The sequence below is a fragment of the Myripristis murdjan genome, chromosome 24, assembly GCF_902150065.1.
Source record: "Myripristis murdjan chromosome 24, fMyrMur1.1, whole genome shotgun sequence".
Classification (NCBI taxonomy): domain Eukaryota; kingdom Metazoa; phylum Chordata; class Actinopteri; order Holocentriformes; family Holocentridae; genus Myripristis; species Myripristis murdjan.
The window spans coordinates 22373753-22389914 of record NC_044003.1 but is presented as its reverse complement, the minus strand read 5'-3'; the positions used below and the strand labels follow the sequence as shown (position 1 = coordinate 22389914).

At 41.5% G+C, this 16162-nt stretch overlaps 2 protein-coding genes across 5 annotated transcripts in view; both read right to left on the bottom strand.

Moving 5' to 3' along the window:
• Window positions 1-2615, bottom strand: part of ccdc85cb (coiled-coil domain containing 85C, b) — a 53429-nt gene extending 50814 nt beyond the window's left edge. For 3 of the 4 annotated variants that reach the window (XM_030047646.1, XM_030047647.1, XM_030047648.1), the window contains exon 1: window positions 1139-2615. In XM_030047646.1, the coding sequence (XP_029903506.1) occupies window positions 1139-1862 (724 nt within the window). In that variant the 5' untranslated portion in view covers window positions 1863-2615. The remainder of the gene's footprint in view (window positions 1-1138) is intronic. The other variant, XM_030047649.1, reaches the window with a different exon arrangement.
• Window positions 2616-3056: 441 nt separating this feature from the next.
• On the bottom strand, window positions 3057-15636 carry LOC115355782 (cholesterol 24-hydroxylase-like). Its single transcript, XM_030046672.1, has 16 exons — window positions 15418-15636; window positions 15242-15319; window positions 10788-10869; window positions 10477-10550; window positions 9788-9874; window positions 9112-9250; window positions 8700-8765; window positions 7863-7910; window positions 7609-7771; window positions 6928-6993; window positions 6690-6762; window positions 6521-6605; window positions 6291-6401; window positions 4890-4978; window positions 4505-4571; window positions 3057-4420 (listed from the first exon to the last, which is right to left on the bottom strand). Exons 1-16 carry the CDS (start codon window positions 15564-15566, stop codon window positions 4262-4264), a joined length of 1536 nt encoding a protein of 511 aa, XP_029902532.1. The 5' UTR covers window positions 15567-15636; the 3' UTR covers window positions 3057-4261.
• Between the last annotated feature and the right edge of the window lie 526 nt (window positions 15637-16162).

The window sequence follows — 16162 nt, the reverse complement described above, 5'->3', positions numbered from 1 at the left end:
GTTCCATTACGGCATTTTCATCCCTCTGGCAGCTTTCAGCTGGGTATTTAGGTCCTGAAACAGGGACATTGATTTCTGGTCCCAAGCCGTGCATTTCAAACAGCCCCTAAGCAAGCCCGAGTGCTCCTCCACAGCCAAAGACAACAATGATAATCAGCGGACGAGTCCAAAAATCAATTTGCTTGAGCCCCTTTGAAAGCAATTAAGATAAGTCCTCTTCCTTGAAGACCACAAGAGCAGTGACCTAAATCTGTGCAGATTCAGATGATGGGGTAGTGTGGGTCTGAAAAGGCCACTTAAGGATGCTTTGAATCTGTGTGTGTGTGTGTGTGTGTGTGTGTGTGTGTGTGTGTGTGTGTGTGCGTGTGTGTATATGCATGCGTGCAGACGTGTGTGTCATAAGCATCCCAATCAAGACTTTGTGGTGAGGTTAAGCTAAGACCCCGTGCTAATCCTCCATGCACAGTAATTTTGATTAACATATGCTGTTGTCATTGCAATCACACGCATGTGGTTAACAGTGCATCAAACATAAGACACGTAACATAGATGCATGGTGGACAATTACAGCCCGCTGGTATGTGTGTGCATGTGTGTGGTCGGACAGCAAGCTCAGTAAAATAAAAGTACATAGCAGCAATGATCTGTCACTTCACAGGAGGCCTCACACTGCCAGCAGCACTGTGCCCCTTGTTTGGAGATCTCTGTAAGCTGTTTATTAGCATTCCGGCATGCAAGATCATGAGAACAGCTTAGAGCTTTGATTGAAAACTACAATCAAAAGGCCGCCATGACTGGCTCCCTTTCATACAAGAGGACATGGGCCTGAAAGTTTCTGAATTTGAGCAGGTGAAAATTCTGTGACTTGGTTTCCAAATGCAACAGCGCCCTTATTAAACAGTGAATAGAGGCCCTTATGTCTGAATCACTGTAAAAAAAAAAAAAAAAAAAAAAAAAAAAAAAAAAAAAAAATTCAGCATCCCACAGGCAACAGGGTCTGGAGTGTGACTTGGGATGCAGAGGTGCAACTAGATAACCTACAAAGTCACCAGTCAGAGTAACTGCTGGCATGATCAGTGAAGCTGTGTGTGTGTGTGTGTGTGTGTGTGTGTGTGTGTGTGTGTGTGTCAGAACTCACCATTAAGTCCATTGGGGATGCTCCTGTGATGGTGAGGTGCTGACAGGTCATCCATGGATCTCCTCATGGTGGGACCCAGCTTACTGTTCTCCGTGGTGGGCTTGTGTATGTGGCTGTGGTTATGATTGTGGTGATCTGGGCTCCCGGCGCTCCCGGTGCTGGACGTACTGCTCCCGTCCCCGACATCCCTGACGGTGCCGGTGCCCCCGTTCAGGTTGGTCAAACTGGACTGACTGTCTATGGAGCTCCTGGAGCCGGCGCCGTTCCTCTCCTCATCCAGCATGAGGATGATCTCCTTCAGCTCGGAGTTTTCCCGCATCACCGTCTCCTGGTTGGCCTCCAGCTCCTTCAGCTTCATCATGTAGGTGCCCACCTCCTTCCACATGGCACTGGCCGTGTAGCGGCCGAAGCGCTGCCACTCCCGGGACAGCTTCTTGCCCTTCTGCCGATCATCGTCCAGGAAGCAGCAGAGCTCCCGGAGCTCATGGTTGTCGTCCTGCAGCTTCTGGTTTATTTCCTTCAGGCTCCGGATCTCATGCAGGTGCACCTGCAGCCGCCGGTTGATGTCCTTCATCATGTTGCCGTGCTCGATCATCAAGTTCATTTTCTCGCTGTCGACCCTCCTTAACCTCCTAACCAGGTCCTCTTTGCTGCACCGCAGCAGCTCCTCGTCCGTCAGCTGGCTCAGGTCATCCTTGGGTCCCTCGGACGGATTTTTAGCCATGACTACCAGTCTGGGCTGTGCTGCTCTCAGTTCCTTTAAACGACGGGCGGCAATTCACTAGCAAGACTCTTTTAACCAAGCCTCAATTGTGGAATTGTGTTAAAATATGAATACATGGTCCAAAATATTAAAATGAATCCCCCCTCTAGAATAGAACGATAATCAAAAGGAAATTATTAATGTGATGCTATGGCAACCAGTGCACTGACTGAGCCCTCACTGATCATGTAAAAGGAGACTCTTCATTAATTTCGTAAACAAGTACTGGCACTCACTTTCCGACAATAACAACAACACGCGTGCGATTATCAATCGATTAGCAGTGATTTCCAATCAGGTCATGGTTCCCGGCGCGGAGTCCTGTCAGCAGAATATGCCGCGTCCCATCGCAATGTGCGCCCTCTCCGCAGAACATCGCTGCGCTCAAATGATGGGAATTTAAAACGCAACAAATTGCCAAACGTAAACTGGATCCAAATCTAAGTGAGAACGACGGAGATTGGTGAAAGCGCTGTACCTCTGAAAGCCCAGGTCGCTACCAGCCGTGCTCTCGGTCGCCTCTTGCCATCGACAGCGCTCCGCGGATAAGCCTCTTTGCAGAGACGACGAGGTGGTGGACGAGGGATTCAAGCCTTCAGCCCTGCTCGGAATTAGCAGCGTCCCCTCCTCCTCCTTCTTGTCCACATACTCGGGTTTGAAATCATTCAAGAGGATTTCGGCCAAGACGGCCAATCAAGACATGGGAGAGGAGTGAGCAGCAGGTAAATGAAAAGTGTAGTGAAACCCACACAGCGCTCAGGCTCAGCCCTCTTAAAGCAACAGTAGGCTCAGCTAATAGTCGAAATAGCAAATGAAACTGAATATTGGTAAATACATAATAGTTTTATTCGCCCCACCACATTATTCATTACTATTATAATAATTCAATAATCAGTAGTAATTATTATTATTTAGCAGCGCCAACTTTGGTCTGTATGAAAGTTAATGTATCAATAAAATTAGTTCTACAGTTGTTGTAAATGGAAGGGGACTGATGTTATGTACTTATCTCTGAAAAATCAGAGATAAGCATTCAACAGTATTTTGTTGATACAGTTCATTTTCAGCGTTGCCTGTGTATGCCTCTTAACCAAATGTAAAAAGAAAACACGACATGAAAACAAAGTGCGCAATCAAGTGTTTTATTAGACGGCTGGAACAAAAACAGCGCACATTTTACAAGTTGAACAGGTGTGTTTGGGATTTCTTTAGTAAGTTACACTGCCACCTTGCGGTCACACCGCTTTAACAACCCCAAATAAAGACATGAAGAAATCGGAAAAAAACGATGTGAGTAAGCCTCAGCTGTAGTGTATTTTGATGATTTAAGTGAAAAAGTTAATTTGAATAAGAGTGTCCATTAAATCACTGCTATGTCCTTATGACTGATTATAATGGTAATAACAGGAGGAAAAGGTAAAACATGTAGGATAATTATGTTGTTAATAAGTAGTGCATTTCATTACAATAGATATGATTAAAAATACAATCAATAAAAATTACAAGACAAACAGCACGTTTCAAAACACAGCTACAAAGCACTTAACAAATGACTGGAAAATCATCAGGAAAAGCAATAAATCAAAAAGAGTGGATTTTAGCTGAGATACACAGAGTTGAAGTGGTCTAACTGGGGGAGACAGAAAGTATGAGTGACTCTCTAGATCAATAAAAATGAAAGAAACAGGGCTGAACCACTTTAATCTGCTCACTGAAACTCAAATTAGCATCACAAATTACACCTAAAAGTCTTGTCACTGTTTTCATAACTACAGAGACAGCGCCTGATTCACGGTGAATCAATGTAAGTGAATTGTGGGAGGGGAGACAGAAAGAAAGAGGGGCTTCACTGCTAGTGTTGTCTGATTTTACTAAGTGTGTGTCGTCAGCATTACAATTAAAATTCATGTTTGCAGATAATATGTGTGGCATCATGTAAATGGAGAATAACATGGGGCCAAGACTGCACCCCAGTGGGAACAAATATGTAATGTCTGCTGAGGACGAGTCGCCAGTCTTAATAGAAAAGGTTCCCTCAACCTGTGAGGAAAAACCTGGTTTCTCAAGCAACGCTGTAAAATTATATGGCCTACTGTGTTGAAGACTTCATTGGAATATGAAAGAAAGACAACATAAAATTCCTTAGCATCTGTCTCTCTGCTATAAACTAGTTTTTAAAACCCTGAATTTTATGGGTTCCAGTGCTGTAATTCTGATTTGCATACATTTGTGCAATCTATACTTTGTTGATCTTTACATTGTTATTTTGCTCTGCTGTATCCAGTTATAGTCTGTTAGTGCAAAAAGCCAGTTTCAACATTTTATCTCATCTGATCTTGTCATCTTATCATACGGTATGGTCATTCATTTACTTTGCTGTGATTTCTGTGTTTGATGTGGGACATTACTCCATCCTTTGGCCTGAGGGTTCCAACGTCCCGGATGTCAAAGCTCTGCCCTGGGACCAGAGTGAATTCAAACCTCTGCAGCAGTTTGGCCATCACCACCTTAGCCTCCATCTAAAATCACATCATGACGCCATTCAGTTCAATCAGTTTGAGTGTCGCTGTGCACGAGTGTCAATATGTGTGTTTGCTCCCCACCTGAGCAAAGTTCTGTCCCAGACATACGCGTGGTCCCAAAGAAAACGGATAATAACAGTAGTAAGGCCTTGTAAAACAGATAACAGACACATTAGTTTATTTCAGTGGATTTTTCTTCCAGTCTTTTGCATGAAGTGAAACTTAACTTTGTGGTAAGGATCCATATGGAGAAATTATCTAAGCTCCAGCAGCTTGTGAAGATTGAAAGTAAGACATATCTACACATGATTACTTTATTTTGTCTCAGGTGAGCTAATCTGGCAGTAAACTGCAACACGATATCAGGGAAACCTGCAGTGCATAATGTACACTTGCACAAACCCACACACACACCAAGACATATACACAGAAATGTAATCTGCATTCTTCATTGCAGGGCACTTACTTGGGTGCATCTGGGTGAAATCTGTCTGGATCAAACGTCAGTGGGTCCTTGAAGAATTTGTCCATTCTCGATGTCACATAGGGACTAAACTAAATGTCATCACATTGATTATTTCATTTTATTATTAGTTAAATTTATTTTCTTTGTCAGTTCATTCATTCATTTAGTTAGTTAGTTAGTTAGTTAGTTAGATACTTTATTCATCCCGAAGGAAATTCACAGTTTCCAGCAGTATCCACAGAGTACAAGATTAAGTAAATCAAAAATAAAGAATAAGTAAATCAAAAATAAAGAATAAAGATGACCCTCGAGATCTAAGGATCTAAGTACCAATGTGCAAAAAACAATGTGCAAAAAACCAATAAAACCAGTGTGCATCGATGTATACAATGTATTTACAGTATAAACAGATGATAAATAAATAAATAGCGCCCAGATGATAAATAGATTAGATCATTTTCAAGCTACTTATCCTAAATAGGGTCGCAGGGTGCTGGTGACTACTTTGCACTACTTTGTCAGTATTCTTATGAAAAAATATATATATATTCTGTTTTTTTACTTTCTATTTTTTAATTTACTGAGATCAGCTATTGTCCCCTGTAGAAAAAAGCCGAGTGATCGAAAATGCATTGTAAAATTTCCACCATGCAAATATAATGTCAAAATCAACCAGTTTTACTCACTCCTTTACTTTTGTGGAAAATAATACTTTGGTAGGACAGATTGCTATGAAAGCAAAAAAAAAAAAAAAAAAAAACTTGAAAGCTGCTAATCACTTCTTTGTGTTACAAATAAGTTTACTTTTCTGATGCCTATAATGCTCAGGTTTTCTTTCTGTCACAGTAATAGAGGTGTTCATTCAATTCTATGTTTGGCATTCAGCTCATTCAGCTGTATTTCATAGAGAGGTGTTTCTAATATTTTGTCCCTCTCATGTAAATAAATAGGGAGGACAAAAAAGTAGAAACACCTCTCAATATAGTGTAGTCCAGTACAAGACCTCTGCAAAGTACAACCTCAACAATAAACAGAATTGCATTTACACATTCTCCACAATGTCAACAAAAACTGAACATGACTGACTTTCTTAAAAGGGAGAATTTATGGCAGAGCTGTTGCACTGAACTTATCATACTTTGATGTTAATCTGACCTTAAACACTGTTTTAGTTGCCTAACCACAACCTTAACCTTAACCCTAACCTTAACAGAGCTGATTTAGCTGCCTGACCTAACCTTATCGCTAACCTTAATCAACAGTAACCATTCATTTGAAAAGCAACTATGCCATCATTTTCTTGTTAAAAAAAGACTGACATGGATCAAGCTTCGACCTCCACTCACAGTAAGAGAAATGCTGATTTAGAAGTATAAACACACTCAAAGTTGAAGGACTCACAGCACAGGTGACTCCTCCAGGTATGTGGATGCCACTGATGACCATATCTTCATGCACCTCACGAGACGTGCCCGGAGCGGTGGGGTAGAGCCTCAGAGTCTCCTTTAGCACCTGGAGGTAAATGGAGGGCAGGGGGGGGGTTATGAGGTACTTGTACAATTTCATTAACAGCTGGTGGTTTCATTTGAAAAAGAACAACATTGTCACTTTGTTAACTTCATGATATGTACCTGTGAGAGATAGACCAGTTTCCCCAGATCATCATAACTTATCTCCCGTTTCATTCCAATCACATCATCCACCTCTTTCCTCGCTCTGAGAAAGATAATACAATTGAGGATTTTTTTTGTCACTATCAACAATGTCAAAGTAAGTGTTTGTCAGTGTACTAATTCTTACTTTTCCAGTATATCAGGATGTCTTCCCAGTTCCATGATGCAAAAAGCAAGTTGATTGGCTGTTGTTTCTTGCCCTAAAAAGTTATAAAATTACAGCAATAATATTACATTTTTAATTAATATAGAGAATCTTGCTTCGTTTTAATTTTCCTAAAACTTTAGCTTGAAAGTATCAAGTGTATTTTTTTTTAATCAAGTTTATCGTTTCAAATACCAAAGAGCAAACAAATGAGCCTCACCCGCAATGAAGAATGTCACAAAGTTGTCCAACATGAACTCCTCATCATCTTTATCCATGGTTTCCTCTAGGAAAAATGACATTGAATACCGTATTTCACCAATTAATAGCCCGGGCGTTTAATACGCAAAATCAACTTGGACCCCAGGCGTTTAAAAGAACCAGGTGGCTATTCACTGCAGGCCTTTATTTATTTTTACACACACCTGCACCAGGCCATTATTGTGATGACAGTTACTGACAGTCCAACATATTTATAGTCGGTCGATTTAAGATTACGGTACACCCTTTTTTCTAACGTTGGTGGCTCTCTTATTTTAACAGAAAACGGAAGTGCCGCACAGTTATTGTGTGGCTAACTGTTTACTTCTGCAAAAATAAGGCGAATAGCCTTATTTTGGGTTTACCTCAATATAATGCAAATAATCGCCCCAGCGGTTAATCGGGTGGGTGTTTAATACGTAAAATGGGTGCAGACTCCAGGCAAGTAAAAGAACCAGGCGGCTATTTGCAGCCCGGCGATTAATTGGTGAAATACGGTAGGTCCATAGATACTGACAATCTTAGTACTTGTATTATATCTATCTGTAAAGTACTATAACCTGTGAGTGTAGCATTTTGCACTCAGGGATCATTAAAATTTCATCTAATTTAATCTAAGGTGATTCTAAGTGACTATCACCTTTGTCAGCACTTTTGATGATCTGTGTGAGGATGTCCTTCGGAACTTCCTCGCCATTTTGGATGGCAGTTTTCCTGGCTTGGATCCACCTGTACCCCGTGTCACGCAGCAGCTTGCATGCCTGCCTCACTTCATTGATGAAGGGCCAGTTCTTTGGGTTAAACTGGAAATGACAGATTTTAAGATCTCACATACCTTGTTAGATGGTTATATTTGTCATTAAAACTTCATACAAATGTGCAGTGAACTCAAACCTGGAAGAATCCATCTCGGAGATGATACACCATCCCTTCCAGACACACCTCGATGCAAGGGCGCGGGAAGGGTGGTGCTGAGGGTGCTGCAGCACCCCCTGCTGAGGAGGGGTGGAATAAATGTCAAATTAATTTTACCACATTTCAAAGTCATTTTCTTTTGAAAATGACTTGATTGTGGCAGTCACTTAGGGTGTGGACAGGGGGAGAAAGTAAAACGTGTATTAATCTACTGCACCTAATGCAAGGAAAACGAAAAACATGTAAAACGCGTGCAGAGGGGCAATCACGCCGAGACACATCACCGGTGGAGTTCTCATCTGGCCTGAAAATTAAGATCCGACCCGAACCGGGCCCGACTGGGCCAGCCCGAGGCCCTACCCGACCCGACTAATTAGCTGAACTTTAGGCCCGACAGTCCGATAAAGCCCGAAAAAAAAATCGCCAAATTCGCCATTATTTAGCAGCGCCGGTCGGCCGCGGCACCGGGGCACCATCAGTCGGTATCAGGCGGGCCGGCCGCACATGCCGTGGCACTGATGGTGCCACGGCATGTGCGGATCAATACGGTAGTCTAGAAAACTGGAGATTTTTTTTTTTCTCGTGCGCCCCCAAGTAGATTGCGCCCTGGGCAGTTGCACTGCCCATAGCAGAAACCGTCCCTGCTGCCGAGTCTGCCAGCACAGCGGGATACTGCTGCAACTCTCTCTCACTTGTTTGCGCTGCGCTCGCACAGCTGGTTGTCTGTCACTGAATGTTTAGCCTCCAAATCCAATCCTGTCCCCCCCCCCCCCATACGCAGCACCCCCTGGCAAAAAGTAGTTCCCGCGCGCATGCCTCGATGGCTTTAGGAAAGGGTGAGTCAGTATGCTTAAGCAGGTCTAAATCCACTCCAAAGGCAACCTATGTGGTATTGTGGAATTAAAAGAAACAACAAATGTATCTTGACCAATGTAGTTCACAAAAAAATTTTGATGATGTTATTGTTGTGAATTCTAAGCCACTGTAAAACAAATCTGTGAGGACAGTTAAGCAGCTTTTGATACTTGACTGTAAAAAATCAGACTATGGATGAGTATGACTTCACCAAGTGACCCTTTGTGATGAACCAGTACTCTCCCCACATTAATAATGGTGCAAATGTTGGAAATGGCAGAATGACACAATTACAGCCAGCATTATGCTGTGAGCATCATGAACACGACATGGAGCATAATGCAGCCATAAGTCATGGTACAGGTCCCATTACCTTGGCAATAACATCTAGGGTAACACAGTTGACTAGATGGAGCATACTGGTCTCTTTTTTGCAATCGGCAAAATCTGCAAGTTTATCCATCAATCTCTCTGCCCTCTCATTGAAGGTGCCCATCAGACCTCTCAGGTACCTGGCAGTGATAGCAGGTATACAGAGAGCTAAAACATAGCCAAGATGCCAAACATGTGAAGCGTCATGCAAATGTCACAGTCATACAATGTTGCTTCCCTTACATATACTTTTCACAAGTGTTTGGTTACCACAATTACCACAATTGTACTCCATGCAACTTTATTTTTCAAATAATGTTAATTAAACTTTTGTGAAATCAAAGCAAGTTTTGTGTTGGTGTTTCTAATACTGTATATTTTGAGTGTGATTCAAATTTACTGCAAATGAATACCAGCCCTGAATATTGGTTATCGATGCCCTTGATTACTAATAAGCAATATCGGCCCTGAACAATCATTATTGGTTGATCGCTATTCATAAGCGTTGTTGATCAATGATAATGATATGATAATGATAAAGAAAAATTATTAAGCTTGTTACTGAGACTGTATACAGATGCCACTAGATGGTAAAAAAAAATTTGTGATATTACACAGGATTGAAAAGCTGCGACTTTTCCCTGTCTTCTGCCGTGTGAACGGGATTAATAACTTACAGGCTGCTGAAGGCAGGGTCCATGATCCGGCGCTGTTTGTACCACTGCTCATGATTCACTGCTGTCACCATGCCATTGCCCAGGAACCTTAAAGAGATTATTAAAGAGAGTTATTTACTTTTTCAACTTGTAAAGGCTGTTAGGATTTATAACTAAAAATCTGACTGTGTGTAAGCACAAATATGGTGCAGAACCTGCTTATGCCATTTAATAGCACATGCATTCTAAAAGTATTTGAGACACATTACATATTTCAGAGTCCACATATGAAATTTCAAATCAAAGGGGCCAAGTATGTCCCCGCTGTTGCAGCTGACAAGCACAACTACTGTACCATTTGGGTCCCCATGCTCTGTGATTTGTAAGATTTAGTTTTTGGTAGACACTTCAATGAGTATAGTTTTTTGAAGAAGAAATTTGCAAATGTTTTCACAGCAATATAAAATAGATATAGAGAGGGACTTATGACCTGTTCAACTTCCTAACACTGATTTTAATCAATATTGTATAATATATGAACATAATATGGCACTTTGTTCATTAAACATGTTTTGTTTGGAAACTATGCAATAAAAATGCTGATTTTCTAAAAGTGAGGTCTGAGGCAAACTGTGGATTTAGAGAATCGTTACACCCCTAGCCTATGGTAACTATAGCTGAGCAGTTTATTTTTAAGACCAGTGAATCACCTCTGACCAAACAGGTGGAAGAGTCTCTTGTAGGCAAACTTATCTTTTGGATACTTTGGGGACATCAGGATTTCCTAAAACCAGGGGCAACACAAGAGGGGTATTAAAGCAAGGCCTTTTTTTCAGTTCAAATACTGTTGTAAGAGACACTGATTTTCAAAATGTAGCACTGAAAGAAGTTCAAACAAGACAGGACTCCCTGAGCACCTTTACACTACTTATTATATTATTATTGTATTTTATTTTTCTTTGCTTATGCAACTGATGGTAATTAAGCAAATACCTACTGCAAATTCAATTTAGCTTTTTACCTTAGTGGCCTCTGGACAGGACACAACTAGTATGACATGATGCAGAACACTGATCCTGTAAACAGGACCATAAGTCTCAGCCCTGTAAAGGTAACATGAAATGCAAACAATTACAGCCTGAACACACCCTTTAGGCTGCCCTGGATATTTGGTGGGGTGTGTTAGTGAGTGAGACAGAGATAGAGAGATAGCAGAGGGAGAGAGAGAGAGAGAGAGAGAGAGAGAGAGAGAGAGAGAGAGAGAGAGAGAGAGAGAGAGAGAAATTGCCGCATGTATACATGTACCTGCATGTTTGTTAGGGTTAGGGTTAGCCTTTGCAGCTATAACAGCTTCAACTCTTCTAGGAAGGCTTTACACAAGGAGTGTGTTTATGGAAATTTTTGAACATTCTTCCAGAAGTGCATTTGTGAGGTCAGACACTGATGTTGGACAAGAAAGCCTGGCTCGCAGTCTCCGCTCTAATTCAATTCAATTCAATTCAATTCAATTCAATTTCAATTTCAATTTCAATTTCAATTTCAATTTCAATTCAATTTTATTTTATTGTCCCCTCAGGGAAATTGGTTTTGCAGCCAGGACAACAAACATACACAAGACAACTGACACAACAAATAAACAAATGTGGCATAAGACAGCTTAACACATAGACTATAACAAAGCAGGATTTAAAATCAAGAGGTTATACCAAACGAGAGATCCACAAAATTAAAAAGGTGCAGGTACATACCGGCCAAAGGCCAAAAACAGACCAACAGGGTCTCCTCAGAGTTTATTGCCGTTAAGGAGGTGAACAGCAGAAGAGACAAATGCCACTTGGAATCTTTTTGTCCTGCCAGTTGGGACCTGGACACGACGGCCCGAAGGCAACAGGTCAAACTCACTCTGGAGTGGGTGGTTCAAACAGTCCAGTATAGAGTGAGCCTTCCGCAGGACCTGTTTATTATAGATGACCAAAAGGCCCTCATGTTGGCACCCAGAAACTTTGCCAGCAGCTTTCACCAATCTACCCAGATGGTTCTTGCTAGCCAGATTCAAGTTCCCGAACCAAGCAATAATACAAAAAGATTAAACAGATTCAATTACACTTCTGTAAAAAAGTGACAAGAACCATACCCAAATATTTATAGTTGTCCACCATCTCAATGGCAGCTGCCTTGATAAAAAATAGTTAGAGGGCTAGGTGGAGATTTCCTAAAATCAACAGCCATATCTTCACTTTTGGCTATGTTTAATTGAAGGAAAGATTTGTCACACCAGGCTACAAAATCATCCACAACCTGCCCATGTCCCATCTCATCCCCCTTCAAAAGGCTAACATTGGTCGTGTCGTCAGCAAATTTTAAGATGTATCTATTATTAACATTGCTGTGACACTCGTTAGTGTACAAAATATATAAAAGTGGAGAGAGACAGCAACCCTGAGGAGAACCCATAGAAGGGGAAAACATTAGAGCACACACCATTTACCTTAACACACTGTGTACTATTGGTAAGAAAATCCAAAATCCAGCCAATTAAATTGGGGTCGAGTTTGAAATTTTCAATAAGCCTTTCAGCCAATATAGGTGAGGTTGTATGGTATTAACACGGATGAAAAATCCACAAATAAGACTCTGGCATGAGTTTAAGGGCCTTCCAGGTGTTTGAACAACAAATACAAAAGTGTAACCACAGCATCCTCCACACCTCTGCCCACTCTATATGCAAACTGAAATGGGTCAAGCTGGTGTTCATCCCAAAGGTTGAGGTCAGGACTCTGTGCAGGCCAGTCAAGTTCTTCCACACCAAACGCACTCATCCATGTCTTTATGGACCTTGCTTTGTGCACTGGTGCGCAGTCATGTTGGAACAGGAAGGGGCCATCTCCAAACTGTTCCCACAAAGTTGGGAGCATAGAATTGTCCAAAATGTCTTGGTATGCTGAAGCATTAAGAGTTCCTTTCACTGGAACTAAGGGGCCGAGCCAACTCCAGGAAAACCACCCCACACCATTATCCCCCCTCCACCAAACTTTACACTTGGCACAATGCAGTCAGACAAGTACTGTTCTCCTGGCAACCGCCAAACCCAGACTCGTCCATCAGATTGCCAGACGGAGAAGCGTGATTCGTCACTCCAGAGAACACGTCTCCACTGCTCTTGAGTCCAGTGGTGGCGTGCTTTACACCACTGCATCCAACACTTTGCATTGCACTTGGTGATGTAGGCTAAGGCTTGGATGCAGCCTTTCGGCCATGGAGACCCATTCCATGAAGCTCTCTACGCACTGTTCTTGAGCTAATCTGAAGATCGCTTGAAGTTTGGAGGTCTGTAGCTATTGACTCTGCAGAAAGTTGGCGACCTCTGCGCACTATGCGCCTCAGCATCCGCTGACCCCGCTCTGTGAATTTACGTGGCCTACCACTTTGTGGCTGAGTTGCTGTCGTTCCCAATCACTTCCACTTTGTTGTAGTACCACTAACAGTTGATTGTGGAATATTTAGAAGCGAGTTTGCTCTCGTGCAAACTCCAAACAGGCAATTTTGTGCCATTGAAGGAGACAAGGCGTTTGAAGACGTTTTTTGTTCTTAAAACCTCTCTCTCGCAGATGCCGTCTGATGGTTATGGGACTAGCTTAATTTGGGCCGAGGATCGTCCCGTGTCTTGACGAACAGCCAATTGGATCCTCCAGCAGAGGGCCGGTGAAATTTTTTTGGGTCTACCACTTGACTTTCTTGTTCCATAACCCTCAGGATCTTTTAAGAAGTTTAAAATGACTGTCTTACAGCGTCCAACCTCAGCAGCAATGGCACGCTGCGAGAGGCCTTGCTTATGCAGCTCAACAATCCGACCGCGTTCAAAGAGAGAAAGATTATTTGCCTTTGTCATCAGGAGGTCATGACAGTGTGGATACCTGACAGAAAATGACACTGAATCCACATTTTTGCCAAAATTTGGGCTTTTAAAGGCAGTGGTCTTAAACGTTTGATCAGCTGATGAACAGCCTATTTCAGCTTAATGGTTGTTTGCAATAAATTGCTTAGTCATTTTTTTTTTTTTTTGTCTCACTCCTATTTCTTCTTTTTGCATTTTGAAGCTCTACTTAGAACTTTCTTAAGATCCAACAGTGCAAAATGTAAATTCTTGCAATTTCTCAACTGGTCTTAAGATTTCGATCAGGAGTGTATATATACATATATACAGTCCTGATCAAAATCTATACCCATGGTACACCAGTGGTTTGCACCTTGCTGTATACCCTCTGTAATTACTGCTGTGCTTGAACTGCTTCAACAGTGCCATGACATCTACCCTACACCTCAAAGCAATATGAAGTTCAAAATATGTATACAACTACAACCTAGAGGCTTTTAAATACAAAGTTGTCACAGGTATGCAAAAAATTTAACTTTTTAGTAAAACTAAAACTCTCTCAGTTCACTGTGTTTTCCTAATTCTTCTACTTTTCTATTGTTACTTTTCATTTCACTGATCTCCTTGTAGTTCACCGTTCCCTTTGTGGTTTGACTGGTTGTAAAGCATATAGCATAAAATTATCACCCAATTCTGTGTTTGACCTTGTTAGTAAACTTCACTCCAACTCATTACCACCAATTGTACACTTATTTTTGGAATGTATGGCCAATAGACCTCATTTACATAAAATTATACCTCATTTTTGAGTAAAAATAAGCAGAAATTCTCAATTATTGTTACTATAGTTGAACTCAGGGATATAAATGGATGGATTATTGCAGACTATGTGAAAATGAAATTAAACCGTTTCAAATTTTTTGGACCACCACCCAGCACCACCCAGTGACGGGCAGATCAAATTGACCAGGGAATATCACAGGAGGGGAGAAATTGAAAAAAAAAAAAAAATCCATAATTCAGTGCAAGTAGTGATCATCAATTTTATTTGAAGTGAGTGTAACAGAGAACCATCTGCCATTTTCAGGCAGTTATATGGAAGAAAAACAAATCTTAAATATAAAAGAAAAGTGAGAAAAGAAAAGTGAATTTGCCTCAAAAACCACAGAATGGTTAACTATTAACAATTAACATAATCAAATTAGCCAAAGCTTCCAAACACATGTTGTCTTCGATCACTGGACTTACAGTAGCAGATGAAGACGGACTCCTGGCTAACTAGCTAAACATCGGTGATGCGCAACAAAAGTTTTTTTTTTTTCACCTTTTTTTTCACCGGTGAGCAAGTCCAGGCGCTGTTTACAGCCAGATGGAGTGACAGCGGGAACGGCCAATCACACATTAGCAAGAAACGGCAGAGCCAATCGAAGAGCTTGTGGGCGTCCGTTTCCCGCTGGGTCCTACTATTGACCTGTCTCCATTTATATATATAGTGAAACATTGTTTTTGGACGGTAAAAACAGCAGGGGACCAAAACTGCCTTTTGAAAAAGTGGAGGGGACATCTCCCACCCCCCACCCCCCACCCCCTCCCGTGCTCACCATTCAAGCATGTTTTCGTGTATAACTCTCTCAGCCTTCATTTCCCTCAGAAGCGTCGGCATATGTCCGAAGAAAAAGCTGGTGGGAAGATGAAGCGTCATCTCGTAAAATGAACTGTTCTTATTAAGTTTGTGAGAAAGCGAGTATAATGTAGGCTAATTACATAATCCACTTACCTGTCTCTCGGTGGCCCGGGTATGTGGTCATATTTCATGTGAATGTGTTTTATATACAAACTGTAGCCGAGAAACGCTATAAGAACAATGAAGAACAGATACCAAAGCGCATGACAAGCCCAGCCGAAAATCAGACTGAAAACTGCCATATTGATGAAATAATTTCTGGTCCGATTATTCTGCAGAGATAACCAGCTGCGCAGTTACTGCTAAACCTCCCGTGTCGAAGTGTCGAAGCTGTTCAATGTCCAAGGCGACTGGACACGAGTGGTGACTGGATCCTGGCAACCACAACCGGATAGGCCTACGCAGTGAGCTTTAAAAACGAACTTTTTCGAGCTTCTTATCCTAAATAGGGTCGCAGGGTGCTGGAGCCTACTTTTCAGTACTTTATCAGTATTCTTAACCCCCCCCCCCCCCCCCCAAAAAAAAAAGTTTTTCTGTTTTTTTTTTTTTCTTTCTATTTTTTTTATTTTCATTTTCTTTTGCTGAGATCAGTCATTGTGCCCTGTATATAAAAAAGCCAAGCAATCGAAAATGCATTGTAAAATTTCCAACATGCAAATATAATGTCAAAATCAACCAGTTTTACTCACTCCTTTACTTTTGGCTATAATACTCATATTTTCTTTATGTCACAATAATAAGGGTGTTAATTCAATTCTATGTTTGAGCTCATAGTGGTGCTGTTGCACTGGACTGCATTTTATTTAGAGGTGTTTCCACTATTCTGTCCCCCTCATGT

Bases quoted from the DNA above. Each gene is read 5' to 3' on its own strand.
- LOC115355782 (XM_030046672.1), bottom strand. From the start codon at position 15,566: ATGGCAGTTTTCAGTCTGATTTTCGGCTGGGCTTGTCATGCGCTTTGG. The intron at 9,251-9,787 runs GTAAGTTATTAA...TATCACTGCCAG, and splicing joins GACCCTGCCTTCAGCAGCCT to GTACCTGAGAGGTCTGATGG. The intron at 6,402-6,520 runs GTACATATCATG...ATTTACCTCCAG, and splicing joins AACTGGTCTATCTCTCACAG to GTGCTAAAGGAGACTCTGAG.